Below are 16,783 nucleotides of genomic sequence, written 5' to 3' on the forward strand. Positions count from 1 at the left end.
CCACCCCCAGGAGAGCAAGTCCATCTGCTCTGGCCACACTCTCTTTTCCACCCCATTCTCAACAAGGCCTGGGAGGCAAAAGGAGTACGAACAGCCAACCATGTCTTTGCACTGTATACAAAGGCTGCTGCCCACCCGCGCCAGGGGAAAAGCACCGGCTGCCTGGAAAGGCCTGGAGATCATACAGTGATGTTTGCTCCTCTCCCTCCCTCACCTGCCCCAGGCTCCTGCAATAGAGCACCCCCAAGAGGCAATGTCAGAAAGACATACCTGGGGGAAAATACTTGAGACAGATCCAGAATCCTGCTCAGGGTCAGGGTTCCCAGTCTCTGTAAGGCAGAGCAGGCAGTGGCCTAGAGAGAACCAGTGAGTTCAAGGTGAATCTCCTGGGTGTTTCCTGTGCTCTAAGATGTCACATCCAACATAGAACAACTACCCAGATCAGAGATTGAATATTGAAAGACCCTAGGTCCTGCCCAGTATCCTTAAGCCACACATCCTAAATCTCCCATCACTGCCCAAGAAAAAGGGACTAGACAGAAATAAAGATTTTTCCTTTAAAACTCTTTCTCTGCACCATGAGCGTAAAGCACTTTCAGAGAAAGCAGGTTCAATTTTCCTTAGACTCACAGGACCCCTGCTTAGTCCAATGCACAGATCAACTCATAGTGAAGGGCCCCTGTGGGGATGATCCCACTTTTCCCTCAGACTGGTGTCTCTGTTTCAGAGAATTCTTCCCACTCAAGAAGACTCAGCCTCAGCCCGCCCTCGGGCTCCCCTCCACAGCCCACACTGTCTCCTTGAGCTCTCAGTTTTGTTTTGAGGCAGGGTGTTCTGCAGCGCACTGTACAGCAGCCAGTCCCTGAGCACACACTGCTGAGAGGAGCCGCCCCCACAACCCCCGCTTTCGAAACATTTGCCTTGCCAAGTATTAGTACAATGGGCCAATTCTCATCCTGTATTGCTCTTGGGGAAAATATGCTGGCTAGGGAACTGGCCTAGATTAGAAATGGAACAACAGAATTTGCCTATTAACATGAGCTTCTTTTTTGCATCCCCTACAGAGATTAGTCTCTAGGGAGAATTTATAAAAGGCATGACCCCGGGCCATCTAGGGACTCCTTAGATGATGACTCTCTTGGGGTTGGGACAAGTGTCAAAGGTCACCTTGTCTCCTGTCCAGTGTCTGATTCCCCTAGATGACCATCAGCTTCTTCCTGAATACATCCATGTTGGAGGAACTCACCACTGTCCATGGCAGGGCATCCCACCTTTGGTCAATTCTATTGATTTGAAAGGTCTTCTTTAGTTGAATCAAATCTACATCCCCACTTTGGTCCACCTGAGTGGATCTCACCAGTCACTCGGTTTCCACTCCCAGGGAATAATCATACACTCAGGAAAATGGCTCATAGGCCAAAAACACAAGTTAAGGAAAAGCATTAAGAGAAAGTCTGCCGTACTGCAAAAGTTGCTAAGTGGAAGAGGGGTTGGACTTTCTCCTAGCCCTGAAAGGCAAAGTCAGGTTACAGACTCAGCATGTGGAAGTAACCTCCCCAGAATAAAGCCCCTAAAACCTCATGTGTGCCTGTGCACACATGAGGAAATGTGTGAAATTCCTGCGGAATGTGGAGAAGAGCCGAAGCTGCAGCCTCTGCTTCGCTGGAGTTCCCACTCTCATCAGGAAGATAAGGAATGGAGGCCTATGGAGAAGCCTCAACTTCTGTCCAGATTTAGAGGCCTTGGCTGATGGGCAGCACCAGTCTTCATGGAAGGGACTGGTCTTACGACCAAAGGCCTTGGCTTCTCCCTAGAACTTTCTATTTATGCCATTTTTAAAAAGCTTCAAGTCACTCTGCCTCAGGCCTGGTTCAAACCTCCTTGTGAAGACTCAAGCCAGCCCCACATTCCTGCAAGGGATAATGGCTCAGAAACACAGAGGGTGTCTGGGAGCAGAGGGTGTCTGGGACAGTGCTCCATTACGTGGGAAGAGCAAGGAAAAATAAGAAAAAGAATAAAATCTCCCTTCCACATGAGAGAGGCAGCAAATCAAGGCGGCAAAACAGATGAAGTGGGGGGTGGGGGTGCTCGTCACCATAACAACAAACCCAACAATTCTGAAAGATGGGATTTTGTTTTTCTTTTCACCTGTCACTCTTCTCAGTACTGTCACTCTCTTCCTTCCCTCCTGGAGGAAGACATGTTGTGACTTTTTCTCTCCCACCAACAAGCTGCCTGGCTTTTGGGAGTGCAGCTGCTATGGGATAGGAGGAGAAGAGGATCCCCAGAGGTACTGAGAAGACTCAAAGTCTGACTTTGACCCCTCCCTGGCCATAGCGGGGACATCTGTAGCTTCCCTCTGAAACCTGAACATGTTTGCAAATAAGTCCACAAGGAGATCCCCTTTTACACGGATGCTATGGGCCAAAGGAGGGATCAGAGCTCTGATCTCTAAATAAAAGGGGTTTTTGCCCCTGCCTCAGGACATCCCATCATAGTCGAACTGAACAAGTCCAAGAGAGTCAGTGACAGCAACGAAACAGAAGACTGTGGCCTTGGGCCTTTGAAAATATTTAATTTGTTATTATCAAAAAACCAATGGCATACATATGGAAATCATAAAACCTGGCCTAAATGTAAACTTCTCAACTGCGTGGGCTAAGAAAACAGCAAGACCAGCCCTTCATTCTACACCCTATCAAATTATGCCAAGTTTAGGCAGTGCTGCTACATCTAAGCTTGCTTTCTGTTATTGGTGGTGATAGGCCTAGGTACCCCCTTGATTCCAGAGGTCTTCCTGGATTCCTACTACAGATTTCTGTTGGCATACAGACAGACCAGTGGCACCGTCTGTCCTGCAGGAGGTGACAGGGCCCATGCCATCTGGTGGCCCTTGTTTGTACAAGATGCGTCCCCCACACACACATACAATGCCATCTCCGTGGGCAGAGAGCTGCTTCAGAAGTGAGGGATGCACTCCATCTGTAGATATAATCAAATGCTCAGTCACTGGACCTGCCTCCTCCTGCAGTTATATAGAATATGGCCCCTGCCCCCGCTTCCATATGAAGAGCTGACCCTACTTCCTTCCCGGACACACCAGAAGTAAACATTCCATCTTCTGTGGCCAGAGAGGCAGATGCCTTCACAGGGGTTTTGAAGACAGTAACAAGAAAGATGCCCACCACTCCCAAATCCTTGAAGACAATCCACAGTCAAGTGAACTTGGAAAGACCGTGAGGAAAGAAACAAACAGCCTGGGTGGCCACAGAAGCCAGGTACACTTCAGCTATGGAAAGGCTCATCACCGTGTGAAGTCGGCAGCTGCGGTCTGCTCCTCCCAGCCTTCTTGTCTACCGCCTCCCACTGGGCCTGTTCCCCATTCACTCCCTCTGAGCATCACTGTCAGCCACTCGTATCTAAGTTGGAAGCTGATGTAATACATTATCATGCTTTCCTCCACAGTCCTAGCCCTGTCCACACAGAAGAGCTTTATAGGAACTTCTATTGCCCATTAGTCCCCCTAAAGACTAAAGAATTTCTCTCCAGTAACAGAATTACAGAACCCATGAATAACAAAACAGGGAGACATTTTGAGAATTCTGAAAAATCCTGCCAAGTAAGAATTTAGTTGCTCAGCCAACTCTTGAACAAAGCACCAAACTCATTTTTGCACATACCCTTTATCAGGCTATTACACCAAAGCAGGAGAAATTCTACCCTTCAAATAATCATTTCCACCACTTCCAAAGCCAGAATATGCCTGCCAAGTGCAACCCATACTCAAGAGCCATCTGCTTTCGCAGTACAGGAAGCCTCCAGAGGGGGTGTGCTTTAGATAAGCCTACAGCTCTGCTGGCCAAGCTTCTCTGGGGAGGAATGGCATGCTATTTGCCAGCTGCAGTCCCCAAGCTCAGCCCTGCTGACTCCTGTACAATGCACCACGCAGAACTAGGGCAGAGGCCTCTGATTTGGTCAATAACAGACCCCCTTCCACATACCCAGCCGCTAACAGGCATATGTTAAAGGAATCCTTAGGGCAAGACAGTTCACCCTTTGTGAGACTCCCCGACATTCCCACCTGAAAGAACAACACAGAGATGTAAAACTGTTTCATACCCAGGGCCACCAACCATCCAACCATGGTGTGCCTGTACCAGATGAGTCGTGCATTTCATTTTAATTCAATGAGAAACTTGTTGTGCCTGAGCAAACAATATGAACAAAGGTGGTAGAGGCACCATGACATTTAGGATGAGTATTCTTCTGAGATTAAAAGAAGTTCTCCTGCCTACGTCAAGAATTTGATTGAGCAGGCTTCCCCTGTCCCTGAGCCATCACTTCCAAGATGACCAGCAGTTCTGACTGGTTTTTCTCACACTTGGGAAGACACTGTCCCTCAGCCCCCCACTTCTCAACCCCACTAGAGACCCCAGAACTCAAGGATGCTCTTGCTATACTGACAGCCTTTCTCTGTCTTCACAAAGTAAACCCTGTCCACCTCCAGTTGGACATGGGCACTTGTCCTGAGGCCCCTAAACATTATGCAAGCCGCTCCATGATCCTGCTTATCCAAAATCTGTGTAAGATCTTTTCCAACAGGCAACAGAGATTCCTAAGTTCAGCCATCTGAGTCTACCTACAGTGCTTTTTTAGCAAATACCTCCAACAGAAAAATGACACCAGTTAAGCATAATTATTAGGATTTAATAGAGCCATTCTTTAACTCAGTGTCTTTTTACTATTCCAAGCACCCCAGTTTTCTTTTTCCCTACATTGGGACTCAGAGCAGTATGTTAAAGATATACATTTGTTGTTCTTTATTATATGTACAATAACTGTCTTATTAAATTGAAATCAAATGCACATCTAGGCAAAAGTTCATTTTAAGTGCCAACTCTCAGAAAAACACTCAGAGACATAAACAGTAAGTGAGACCAATGTGTTGCTGAGCAACAGAGAGGGTGGGGGCAGGAACTGAGCTGAAAAGGCAGGGACAAGATTTTCTGAAAGAACCGGGTAAGCTCATGGGTGCAGATCTTAGTAGGAGCAGCCCTGAATTTCCTGTGGCATCTCCCACCCTAGATCAGGCACTGGGGAGAAGGGAAATGTCATTATAAATTAGTCATAATCAGGGATGCTCAGAAAATTGTTACACACACACACATACAAAAACTGCACAAACACTTTTTCCTAAGGAATGTTTAACACTCTGCCAATGAATAAAAATCCTTTCTGACAACTATGAATGTTAAAGAGGGAGATGGGGTTGAGTGTATGTGTGTACAAATGCTGTGACTTGGGTGATCTCCAGCCCCTTGGCTCACTGTCCTTTCCCCCCTCCCCCTCCTGCCCCTCCTCTTCCTAGGACAAGACAAGCGCTCTGAGCCTCAGCAATGTGGCGGGCGTGTTCTACATCCTGATTGGAGGACTTGGACTAGCCATGCTGGTTGCCTTAATCGAGTTCTGCTACAAATCCCGTAGTGAATCCAAGCGGATGAAGGTGGCATCGTCTTCCCAGGCCTTGTTCCTCCCCTGTTCTGTGATACAGCTGGGTTTCCTGGGAATCCCTTTCCTAGAAAGGGTGGGGAGTGATGGGAGGTTGAGGTCATGCTGAGTGAGGAGAGAGGAAGAGACTGCTGTGAGGAAGGTGACAGGGAAAGAAGTGGCAGTGAGAAAGGAGGAAAGACAAGATGTGTCAGGGTAAACATAAGACCGGGGGAAACAACTGCATCAGCCAGGGGCAGGTGGCGGGGTCAAAAGTTAGGGGTTTAAGGAAACAGTCAACACAGTGTGAGGTACGAATGATGTCTGCAAAAGCAGGTTCCCTCTGAGGTTGCATTGACAGAAGTGTAACCCTGTAAATAGGGGAGGGTATGTCTACTCTCTGCAAGATGGGTAATTTTGCCACACTTGGTGTGAACTGGGTCTTTTCTTAGCCACCATATTGTATAAGATGGACTTTGTCAAAGAGGATCATGCACGGAGAAGGGTGAACAGATTAGATAACCCCAAACCATGTCAAATATAACTGAAGGCAACTGGAAAAGAGAATTACAGAGATATGAGAGCTATCCATAAAATCATGGAGACTTTCAGGTAGGAAAGATAGACTAGTTCTGAGGGGTCCCCAAGTGTCCAAGAACTGATGACCAGGAACTGTGGAGAACAGATGGGTAACACAGTAAGTGAGATCTACTTTTCTTTCAGAGCTATGCAAAAGTAGGACAGCCTGTCCCAACAAGTTGAATAAAAGTTGAATAACTCTTGGCAAGGTTATAGATTCAAGTATCCATAGGGATTTTGGATTAAATGACTTTCCAGGCTCCTCACATTTCATCATTTAACTCCAATAAGAAAATATTTGTGCAAGAATTCATCATGTGAGCAAGACATCATGAGGAGGCAGAGAGGACTGAGGTGCAATCTTCAGCACTTTCAACAAATGACATAGAAAAATTACTCAGTGAAGCGACCTATGGCATAGACAGGGAGGCCTATAGGAATATTCAGGGAGAAATTAGAGAAGGCTTCCAGAAAGAGGCAGAAATTAAGAGGAAGGGCAAGTGGGATTCAAACCAACAGAAGTAAAGAGACGTGCAGTCACTCTGAGCAATGTTCCCTAGGCTGTTACCTTGGCCCAAGCAGACTAAGAGAATTCACTGGTAGCATTTGTTCTCCTAGCATACGCCCCAAGAAGCCCATTTTTCGATGTGCAATTGCTCGCAAGTTCAGCACACCCACTGTTGGAGCATGACCATAGCCTCCTGCCTTGGACCGTCATCCCTACACATACTTCTAGGGTCACTCTTGGAGAAGACACTGCAGGACATTTGCTTCCCCTGTTTGGAACCTGTATTCAGTCCTGTACACAGGGGGTGGGAGATGGGGGAGGAGGGCCTTCTGTCCTGGCATTCAGCATTCCCACATCACGGCTCCAACCTACTTTCTCCTCCCAGGCAATCTGCTCTTCTTACATACTCCACACACTCCAGCCACCCACCTCATGCTTCCTATCCATGTGCCTTTATGCAGGCCGATCCGTCTCCTTGCCTTCTGTCCCCTAGGGCCCTTTTAAATGGCAACTTTCCTAAGACAGAATACCGAAGAACAACTAAGTGATGATAGTATGATGGTATGTGGCCAGGGGACTTAAGAACACCTCAGTCCTACCCTTGACCAGCTCCTCACATACTGAGTCCTCTCAGATAGGACAAAGCACAGCAGAATCATCAGACCTTAAACCCACTGGGGACTTCCACGGAGCCTGGCTAGGCACAACGGGGTCTCTTAGAACCTAAACAAAGCTTTCTTTGCCTATTCCATCCAAAACATAAGCCTAATGACTCTCTCCCATCTTGCCTTCTAAATTGAGGAAAGGCCACTCCAAAGGCAAAGAGGGGATCAGGAGAAGACCTAGGTGAGCTAAAGCCTTTACAACCCCCTAAACATTCCCCATGGTCCATGGCTCAAACCGGGGACCAGGATTGGCCCAGCACACACCATAGGAGCCCCTTCACTCTGCTCCTCTAGGACAAAGTGCAGTGTAGTGGTCTAGAGCACAGCCTCTGGAGCTGAATGTCTGAGCTTAAATCCCACCTGCTCCATTTGTTGACTGTGTCATCTTGGACAAGCTTCAGTAGCTCTCTGATCCTTGTTTTCTAGAAAACAGGACTAGTGGTAGCATATACCTCATAATATTAAGGTGAGGATTATAATAAAAAATGGAAATAAAGGATTGGGCAAAATACCTAGATCATAGTAAGCCCTCTATAAATAATAACAATGTTAATTAGAATGTATAACTTACTATTATTTGTGGTCAGCTGGAGCTTCCTTAAGACTTTCCTTGTATTGCCCCTACTTAAATATCCTAGGTTTTTTGAGCTAGATTGTGAGTTCATTAAGGTAAGAAGCTGTGTCTGATTTCTCTTCAGACACCCAGTACACACAGGGTAAGTTTTAGTAAGATTAATGTGGAATTACATCCAGAGGAGATTATCTCTCTTGGAGGGTGAGATGTGGCACAGCATGTCACTGCTTTTAGGTTAAGCAAATATAACCATCAAAACCACCCAGCCTGAAATGACAAACATCATCCTCCAAGGTGGCTTTGGCCCCATTTGTATGTGCTCAGAAAATCTGATGAGACAAGGCATCCACCAAGCAGGAAAACTCTGGGACTCCCAGCCCTTCCTATGGGATCACCATGTTCCACTAATCATGCTTAAGGCAGTGGTACCAGAGTGTCTGAAGACTGGGATCCTCTTTAAACTGGACAGTGCTGACCTTTACCACTGAAGTCAAAACATTCAGATTAAGATTCCCTTAGAAGAGGCCACTGAGTTAGTCCATAACTACTCAGAGACCTTCTCACCCCTCCCTTTAGAAAGAAGATGTGGAATTTTTCAGAAACCAACATGAGGATCCCTTAGAATCATTAATCCAAGGTCTTTCACCACAACGTTTTATAATTAATGCCATTGGTTGGCATGACTTTGGCCCAACTCACCAAGATCCCTAATAAAACTTTTCATTTTCCAACTGCAGAAAGGATATTTCTACTTTACTTTTATTAATCAACCCAGCCCTTAATTTTTAAAATTCCATCAACTCCTTTCTTACCCAAAGGAGGTAAGTGAAATACATTCTACTAGCCTCTCCAATGTCCCAGCTTTGCTGTTTTTGTTATTCTCCTTTACCTTGCCTTCCTCAAAGGCACTTAGCTCCCTTCAGAAGCGCGGCCTCCAGCCTCACACAGAGGCCCTCGTTGACAGTGTCAAGGGTCTTTGGTGAGAATCTTCCCTCTTGTTTCCTTTCTTGATCATGGTATGTGGCCAACTCTTAAGGCCTGAACCCCTAAACCTAATTCAGGGCCAACCTCTGGTTTTTCAACAGCATTTAAGGAGCCCTTCTCCACTCTGCATAGAAGAGAGGAGGAGGTGAGAAGAAGGGACAGAAAAAGGAAAGGGAAGGAAAGGAAAGAGAGAAGAAAGGAAGAAGGAAAGTCATCTTTTTAGTAACTTCCATATTCAAAGTGCTTAATATACATTTTCATTAAACCTGTAATGCATGTATCTGCAGTTTCACAAATGAAGAAATGGGTGTTCAGAGAAGCTTGTCTGAACTTTGCTAGCTTGTCCCAGTGAAGTCACACAAGCTTGAAGCTAGAGAAACAGGAAGTAGACCTCCAACCTGGCCTCTGCGAAGCCTGGATTCTTGGGACTAGCCAAGCCACTTCTAAATTTCTGTCTCCTGCCCTAACCACATGGCAACAGATAATTTTGAGTACCTACAATGTGTCCCCTCAAGCTCCAGCCACAGTGTATAAACAAATAGGATGCAGCCCTTATCCTTAGGTTTCCTGATACAGTTGTTAAGGCCACCAATGGCATGTAATCCTTTGTGTATTGTTGAGTCTCCCTTTTGACATGTCACATGAACAGGAGACACCAGTGTCACAGAGACAGCAGAAAGGCACCCTGCGGGCATTCCTTCCAGAAAGACATGCTGAGCACCACTGTATGCCAGGCATAGCTTGGCACTGGGGAATATAGTCAGGAGCATAACAGACACAGCTTCTGTCCTCAGGAAGCTGAGATTTGGATGGGAAGGCAGAAAATAAGCAAGTATTTACCTGTACAATGAATGAAGAAAAATGCCCAGTGCAGTCAAGTCCTGATCAGGGAATGGGAGAGGACCAGGTCAGAGAGGCCTGCCTGAGAAAGTGGTGTTTCCCAGACTTAAGGCATGAAAGGAATTAACCAGGGGACAGAGTTATCAGCAAAGAAAGTACAAGTGTCAGAGACCCAAAGACCAGAACTCTTGCCCAGAAATAGGAAGGATGTCAGGGAGACCAGGTCACAGGAAGACTGAGGGAGAGGAGAACATGTGGTAGCTGAGGGCACAGAGAGGGACTCCAGGCAACCACATCTAAGTATAATCTAAATTGTCATATAGTAGCAAAAACATAAAACCTAAGACAAACTCCAAATTGAATAAAGTCTCAGATTTTCTGTGCCTCCCCTCTGCCTGGGAAAATGAACCAGAACCCAAGTCCTTCATTGACATAAAGGACAACCAGCATCTTTACTATTCACCTCCTTGCTCCCAAGTGAAAATAATCGCCAGCCACTCACACCCCCAGGAGAGCTGCTGGCCTTTTAAACTGAATGTGGCTGTGCTGACATGGGCCATGTTTAATCCACAACGACTGAGGCTTTGCACATTTCCCTGGACTTAATGATCAGCTAAGAGACATGCTAATGCAGGGGGTGCATCCTCTGCAGCGGGCAGTTACTCTAACTCTGAGCGCATATGCGAGGATGAGCTTACTACTGAGGTCTGAGCTTTTATTAGGATGTTCTGACATGCAGAGGCTGAGCAGACTTTTTTTTTAGACAAGCAAGTGGCGGAGAAGTTAGGATGTGCTAACCATTAGAGACATGAGTCTCCAAAGAGCTAACTTAGGGGACTTTGAGGTTGGACTTTTTGTTCACCCTTTTCACCCTGAGTATCAATTTCAAAGACAACTGTAAAGATGAATTTTAAGAATGGCTGGTATGTCAAGGATGGACAAGAGAACCACACTCCCCAGAGCCAAGGGGGGAGTGACATCAGCTTATGACAGTTTAGCTACAGGGGGGTAGGAGGAACCACAATTAGAAGGTCATCCACTTTGAAACGAGGTCATAGATAACTAACCTTAAGCAAATCGGTCACAATTGTCAGTTTCTCTGTAAAGTGAATGAAATCAACTAGATTAGTGCATTTCAACCTTGCTTGTGTATTAGAATCATCCAGGGAATTTTTAAAATTCCAGATGTCCAGGGTACAAACCATACCTATTAAGTCAACATCTTTGCGGGTAGGTTTCAGGGACCAGTGTTTTCTTCCCAAAACTCTCCAGATCATTCCAATGTGCAGCCAAGGTTGAGAACTAGTGATATAGTCATTTTTAGCATTGCTTTCCACTCCAAAGCTTTGACTCTATTTATCTTGTCTCCTGAGAGTCTATAAATGTATTAGAAAGGAAGCCAGTAAGCAGGCAGTACCCAGTGTTGATAGGAGTGTGGAGTCACTGACCCGAGAAGCCTTCAGCTTCCTTGGGAACCAATTCTTAATGATGTGAACTTGGGAGCATTTTGACTACATTCCCAGCTAAGTCACCTCAGACTTCAGTAGGTACCAAAATACTGACTATGCCACCAATCTTCTCCTTCAAAATAAATTCATCAAGTACCACCAACTTCAATGGCATATCACAAGAATATGTGAGAAACAAAGCCCAGTGTTGATTTGCGTGAACTTTAAACTTTTTTTATTACTGTTAAAGGGATGTGGCAGGGAAAAATGACAGAAGATACACATTCCAAGCTAATCCATAGATGGTTCCATATTTCTCCCACATACAAATAAGTTGTTTTCTTTTCAACATTTCTAAGTGAGAATAAGTAACTGTTAATTCCTCATGTTTTCTTTCCACATTTCCCCCCTAGAGCTTCACAGTGGCATATATTTGGCCTTGACTTAGAAGAATGCAATCCAGGTCACACATCCTCTTCAGTGGAGGACAACCAAGTCAGAATGTAAATAAATCAAACCCTGGGGTTCAAGGAAGAGACAGAACCAGTGTGGGTGGAGCATCATATGGAGAAAATCTGTCAGAATCATGGATTTTAAAAAGAAAGAACATTTAAAATATTGTCAGAATTGCCAGCAATGAGGATATTCCCAGAATAGTATAGCAAAAAGGATAAAAATTGGGTGATAACTGCTCTGTTTATGTCTGATTGACCACAGTAGGTAAACTGACTTCTCTGATCACTAGAATTATAGCAGCTTGCAAAGAAAGCCATGGATTTTTTAAGAGGAACTGAGGTGGTTGGCTTTTCTTAGACAAATTCAAGAACATTTATTAAGCATTTAATTATATGCTGGACACTCTGGGAGACAGCTAAGGATTGAAAAGACATGGCCCTCACCTCCTCCACAGAGTTAGCTCTCTTAAAAACAAAACCTAGATACCTGAAGCAGAACCATTACAGAAATGTGTGCTAAAGGGCGCCAGTACTTGCTCTGAAGTCTAGGATGGCTTCAGAAAAGAAATGACAGCAGAAAGGAGCCTTGAAAGACAGGGTTGGTCTTAGAGAAAGAAACCTCTCAACTCACTGACAATTTTTCTCCTTTATGTTAATTCCTATGAAGAAAACAGAAGTTCTATGAGTATCTCTGAAAGGAAATCAGAAGTGGCAGAAAGAGATAAAGAGTTTGGATTCCATGTCATGAGCTTTCTTTCTCCAAAGGAACTCAAAATAGAACTCAGGATATGATTCTAATTCCAGACTGTGATCCTGAATACTCCATCTAACTCATCTGGTCTTGGGATGATCATTAGCATACTTTTCACATCTAGAAATCACAAGCTTGGTACCACTGATCTGATGTGCCCATCTAGAAGTGCAGGTTGTATGTGCTGATGGGAAGCAGCTGACATGCAGATAATGATCTTTGGGATCCATTCTGATTTTCTTTAGCACATTACATTTTGCCTATTGTATTATTCAAATAAGTCCTATATTCCCTCAACACATGCTGCTAGAGGTCAGATCGCATTTTTCACAAAGTAAATTGGAGGTAGTTTTAAATTTTAGCCAACAGTAACACACCTTCAATTTTTTTTTTAACATTTCAAGTCATTTTTCATGCAGTAGCACCATTCTTGCCAATGAAAGTCTGTGGGTGCATAGACAATCACATTTTACAAACATGGAGATTTAAAAGGTCTAGAAAGATAAGGAGATACGTATATGGTCATATAACTAATTGTGATCAGAACCAAAACTAAAACCTGACTTTCCTAAACTCCATTTCAGAGCTTTTTCACTTGGTAATGTTGCTACATTTATTATCAATACTAACATGGAAGTAGTCCACCTTTAGAAATCACAGAATATAAGAACCAGAAAGGATCTTAGAGATCCTTTCTATCCAGCACACCTCACCAAACAGAGAGAACATGAGGCCCAAAGAAGGGATCAGACTTGTCCAAAGCTGTGCAACCATTCTGTGAGTTCAAGGGAAGTCCAGATTAGCACTAAACAGAAGGAAAGGAGTTAGATAGGGAGGAGGGTTGGGGTAACATTTCAAGTCCAGCATTGACTCATTCTCCTTGCCAATCATTGCCAAGGACCCGGGGAAGAACCCCCTGGTCCTCCTGAAAAGGGTTTCTGTTTGATCCCACAGCAATCCATCAACGAAGCCATACGGACATCGACACTCCCCCGAAACAGTGGGGCAGGAGCCAGTGGTGGCGGTAGTGGAGAGAACGGCCGGGTGGTCAGCCATGACTTCTCCAAGTCCATGCAATCGATTCCCTGCATGAGCCACAGTTCAGGGATGCCCTTGGGAGCCACAGGATTATAACTGCAGCAGACGGAGCCCCCTTGGGGAGCATGTTCAGGCTCCCCAGTTCCATCCCAAACCCTTCAGTGCCAAAAACAACAACATTGAAACGCAGCCGCCACCAACCACCATGACCACGAGGAGGAGGATTCAACAGATTTTCTGAGAGAATCAAGAAACTACTTTGCTGCCCCTTTTCCCTTCCTGATGCTCTTTCACCTTTCTCTGTTTGCTAAGTGAGGATGACAAATAACACTGTACTGCAATAAGGGGAAATAACCCTGTCTAATAGAACCTGTGTCTCTGAAAATGGAGTCACTAGAACACTAACGAGAAAACTGTACTGTTTTCTTTCAATTCGGTTAACATGTCTTAGTGTGTGCAATATTTTTTTCTTACTAATATCCATGGTTTGCAAGTTCTGTTAGGCCCCTTCCTTTTCCTTACTTACTCCTTATCCCCAACTTCCTACCCATCCCTCTTTAGTTTTCAGATTGGAGATTCAAGATTTGTTCCACCTACAAGCAAGCAACAGGGAAAAGGTAACCTTCGACCTAATCCGCCACAGGAGCTCTCCAAGTCACCCTCTGCTCCTCTGCCCCAAGCCATGGATGAGGATGGACACTTGTTGGAGTGGACTGCCTGCACCGGACAGGGCACTGCCTAGGCACTAATTTAGTTAAGAGCATGTATGAGAAGCAGCTCAGAGGGTGGTGGAGAGGGCAAAGGCAGGTGTGCATCCAGAGGACACGTAAAGTTATTGCTGGAGGCTCAGATAAAGCTTCCTTGATGTGTAACAGCCAACCTTTAGGCCTTAGGTGGAATGGCATGTTTCTTTACAGAGTCACCCTCAGCCCTCGGAATTATGGCCTTTCACTACCCTCAAGCCCAAAGGTACTCCAGTGGCTGAAGGACTATTGGCCTCCTGAACCAAGTAGAGCCTTGGGAATAGCTGACAGCCAGGGACCATGATTCTCACTCATCATTTGCTTGACATCTGAGCAGGAACCCCATTGTGGAGTAGACTCTCTTCAGAGCCTCTGAAATGGGGGGAAATGCTATGCAAGCTAAGTACAAAAGAAAGGTGATGGGAGAATTTTAGAAGAGTAAGCTTCGGCAAAGCCCACGGAGCAATAGAACCTTCCTTGGTGTACCCTGTCCTAGGACTGAGAGACCAAATGTGAAGCTTACAGTTTTGCTGACCTGGAATACTTGGGTTTTTATGTCCATACAAAAGTGTTGTTTTAGCACATGGCCAGATAATGTTCAGTCGTCTTTACAAAGTAAAATGCTGGAGGCTCACTTATTTGAAGGAGGATAGGGAGATTAAGTTGATAATGACATTGAGGAACCTTCAGATCCCTGAGCCCAACTTGCAACCCAAGGAGGCTGATCCTCTCCCTGGCTAAAACAGAATGAAGATTTTGTCCTAATGACTAGAGTTAATATACCCATGATTGCAACTACAGTGCTGAACTAAAGCAAGATTGGAGAAGTGACAGGGTTCACGGAGAGAAGCCCAGCATGACTGCAACTTTGGTTGGGGGTGGGGGGTTCCTGGCACATAGCTTTCTTGGAGATACCAACTCTCATTCTTGGTGCAATTGGCTTCTAGCTGTCCAGCAGCCACTCTCCTAGGTGCATGATCCAGTATGTGCCATGTGTCATTAGCTTTTATTGATAACCATGTTCTGGCTTATTCTCTCACCCCCTACTTCTATCCAGTCTTCTCTGCTAGGGTTATCATTAGCAAGTGACAAACTAAAGGTTTGGGAGCCTACCTACAAGTAGGTACAGCATGATTGGCTTCATCTGTGGATTCTCTCAGTGGACACCCACCATCTCTGTTTTTTTCCATTCTCCTTTCATCAGCCATAGCAAAGAACCATCCTCAAATCAAACTCTTAGCTCTTTTAACCCAACTGTTGTTCAGCCTCTCACATGTCAGTGTGGGCATGGTATGTGAAATAGGACCATCAAGACGGATTTTCACTTTTCACTACTGCCAGCTGATCTCCTCCCCACCCGCTGCCCTTGTTGCAGACTTTTCTCAGCCCTTAGCCTACCAGTGCAGAATCCTCCTAATGACCACCATTAGGCAGTCTGCATTTCAGAGGAGTTAGAAATAACCCTCTACCATCAACATGTTTCAAAGACCTTTTGCCTTTGGCCTGGTGAGATGCCTCTCCAGCTACTGAGCTCACCAGTAACACGATCTGATAGGGAGAGACCATCTATGCTAGAAATGAGGGTTTATGTTATTTGGGGGTCCAAGACTCCAGTGGAAGATGCTTTTCATCAATGGAGGGGTGACAGGGAAAACTAAAGCAAGAAAAAAGTTAACTTGTATTATGTATTTTTACTACACTTTTCTTAAAAATAGAGCAATGGGAAAACTGAGAGAGATTGACATTTTTCTCAACAGGAATCCATATTTAACAGTTCTGGCTTTCATTAAATTTTGCTCTTTGGTACCTGGGCCTTTTATTTAACATCTATATTTGTTTTAACTCTCTTGGCAGATGTGTGAAAGGATTTTTGCTTGATCAAACACTAAATATTTTTTTGGTTCCTGTTTTTCTTTCAAATAGCCAGGTTTTTTTTCTTTTGGTATTTGCATAATATGAAAATATCACCAAGAATTAAATCACTGTGGATCCATTATCTAGTTTTCATATTTGTCCATTCCATTTTTGTGTCATTTCTGAAGCCGGAGCTCTAGGTGTTATGTTATTTCCTTCTTGCTGTGCCTAAGTCCAGTACATTTATAATGGTAACCACCATTCCAGACTTGCACACAGCTCTCAAGCCATTTCAGATTAACTAGATCATTGTAAGTTAATCATCCAAATAGAATAACCAAAAGAAAAAAATACAGAAGGCATTGGCTCTCAAGGGCCACGGTTTAATTGCATGAGGAGCACGGTTTGACTTGTGCTGGTCACACTACCTCTAGGGACCTGGGCAGCTCACAGGGAGTGTCTTACAGACATCCCCCCAAGTGAATCCAGGTGCATCTGTGATGTGCACAGTGTCACAGCCAAAACCAGTTCTAGACTGGGCTTCCAAATAGATATCTTGGTCCTCAGACCATATGACCATCATTCTTGCCTGAAAATTTTTATTTCACTCAGCAAGATGGGCTTTCTGTAAAGGATCAAACATTTGTTGACACTTAGATGTGGATGATTAAGAACAGCTTCAAGTGTTTTCTATCCCAAGGGATTTTGCATATTAACAGGGGGCAGAGTTCTAAAATAAATGAATGAAGCTCTAACAGTGGCATTTCAGGCAGTGACTACCACGGTGGAAAGGAGCTGGGGGAAGGGAAGAATCCAGCAGACTTGTGTGGAGCGCCAGTCCCTGGACCCATCAGCAG

The 16,783-nt window shown here is 44.9% G+C and overlaps 1 protein-coding gene across 8 annotated transcripts in view; it reads left to right on the forward strand.

The window, feature by feature from the left end:
- The window catches only part of GRIA1 (glutamate ionotropic receptor AMPA type subunit 1), a 280,959-nt gene extending 265,756 nt beyond the window's left edge, over positions 1-15,203 (forward strand). For 4 of the 8 annotated variants that reach the window (XM_073231154.1, XM_073231152.1, XM_073231118.1 and 1 more), the window contains 2 exons: positions 5,369-5,503; positions 13,225-15,203. In XM_073231154.1, coding sequence (XP_073087255.1) covers positions 5,369-5,503; positions 13,225-13,425 — 336 coding nt within the window. In that variant the 3' untranslated portion in view covers positions 13,426-15,203. Of the gene's footprint in view, positions 1-5,368; positions 5,504-11,498; positions 11,589-13,224 lie in introns of those variants that run through there. The other 4 variants (XM_073231125.1, XM_073231145.1, XM_073231136.1 and 1 more) reach the window with 4 other exon arrangements.
- The last annotated feature ends 1,580 nt before the right edge of the window (positions 15,204-16,783 follow it).

Source organism: Manis javanica, chromosome 1 (genome assembly GCF_040802235.1).
Source record: "Manis javanica isolate MJ-LG chromosome 1, MJ_LKY, whole genome shotgun sequence".
NCBI lineage: Eukaryota > Metazoa > Chordata > Mammalia > Pholidota > Manidae > Manis > Manis javanica.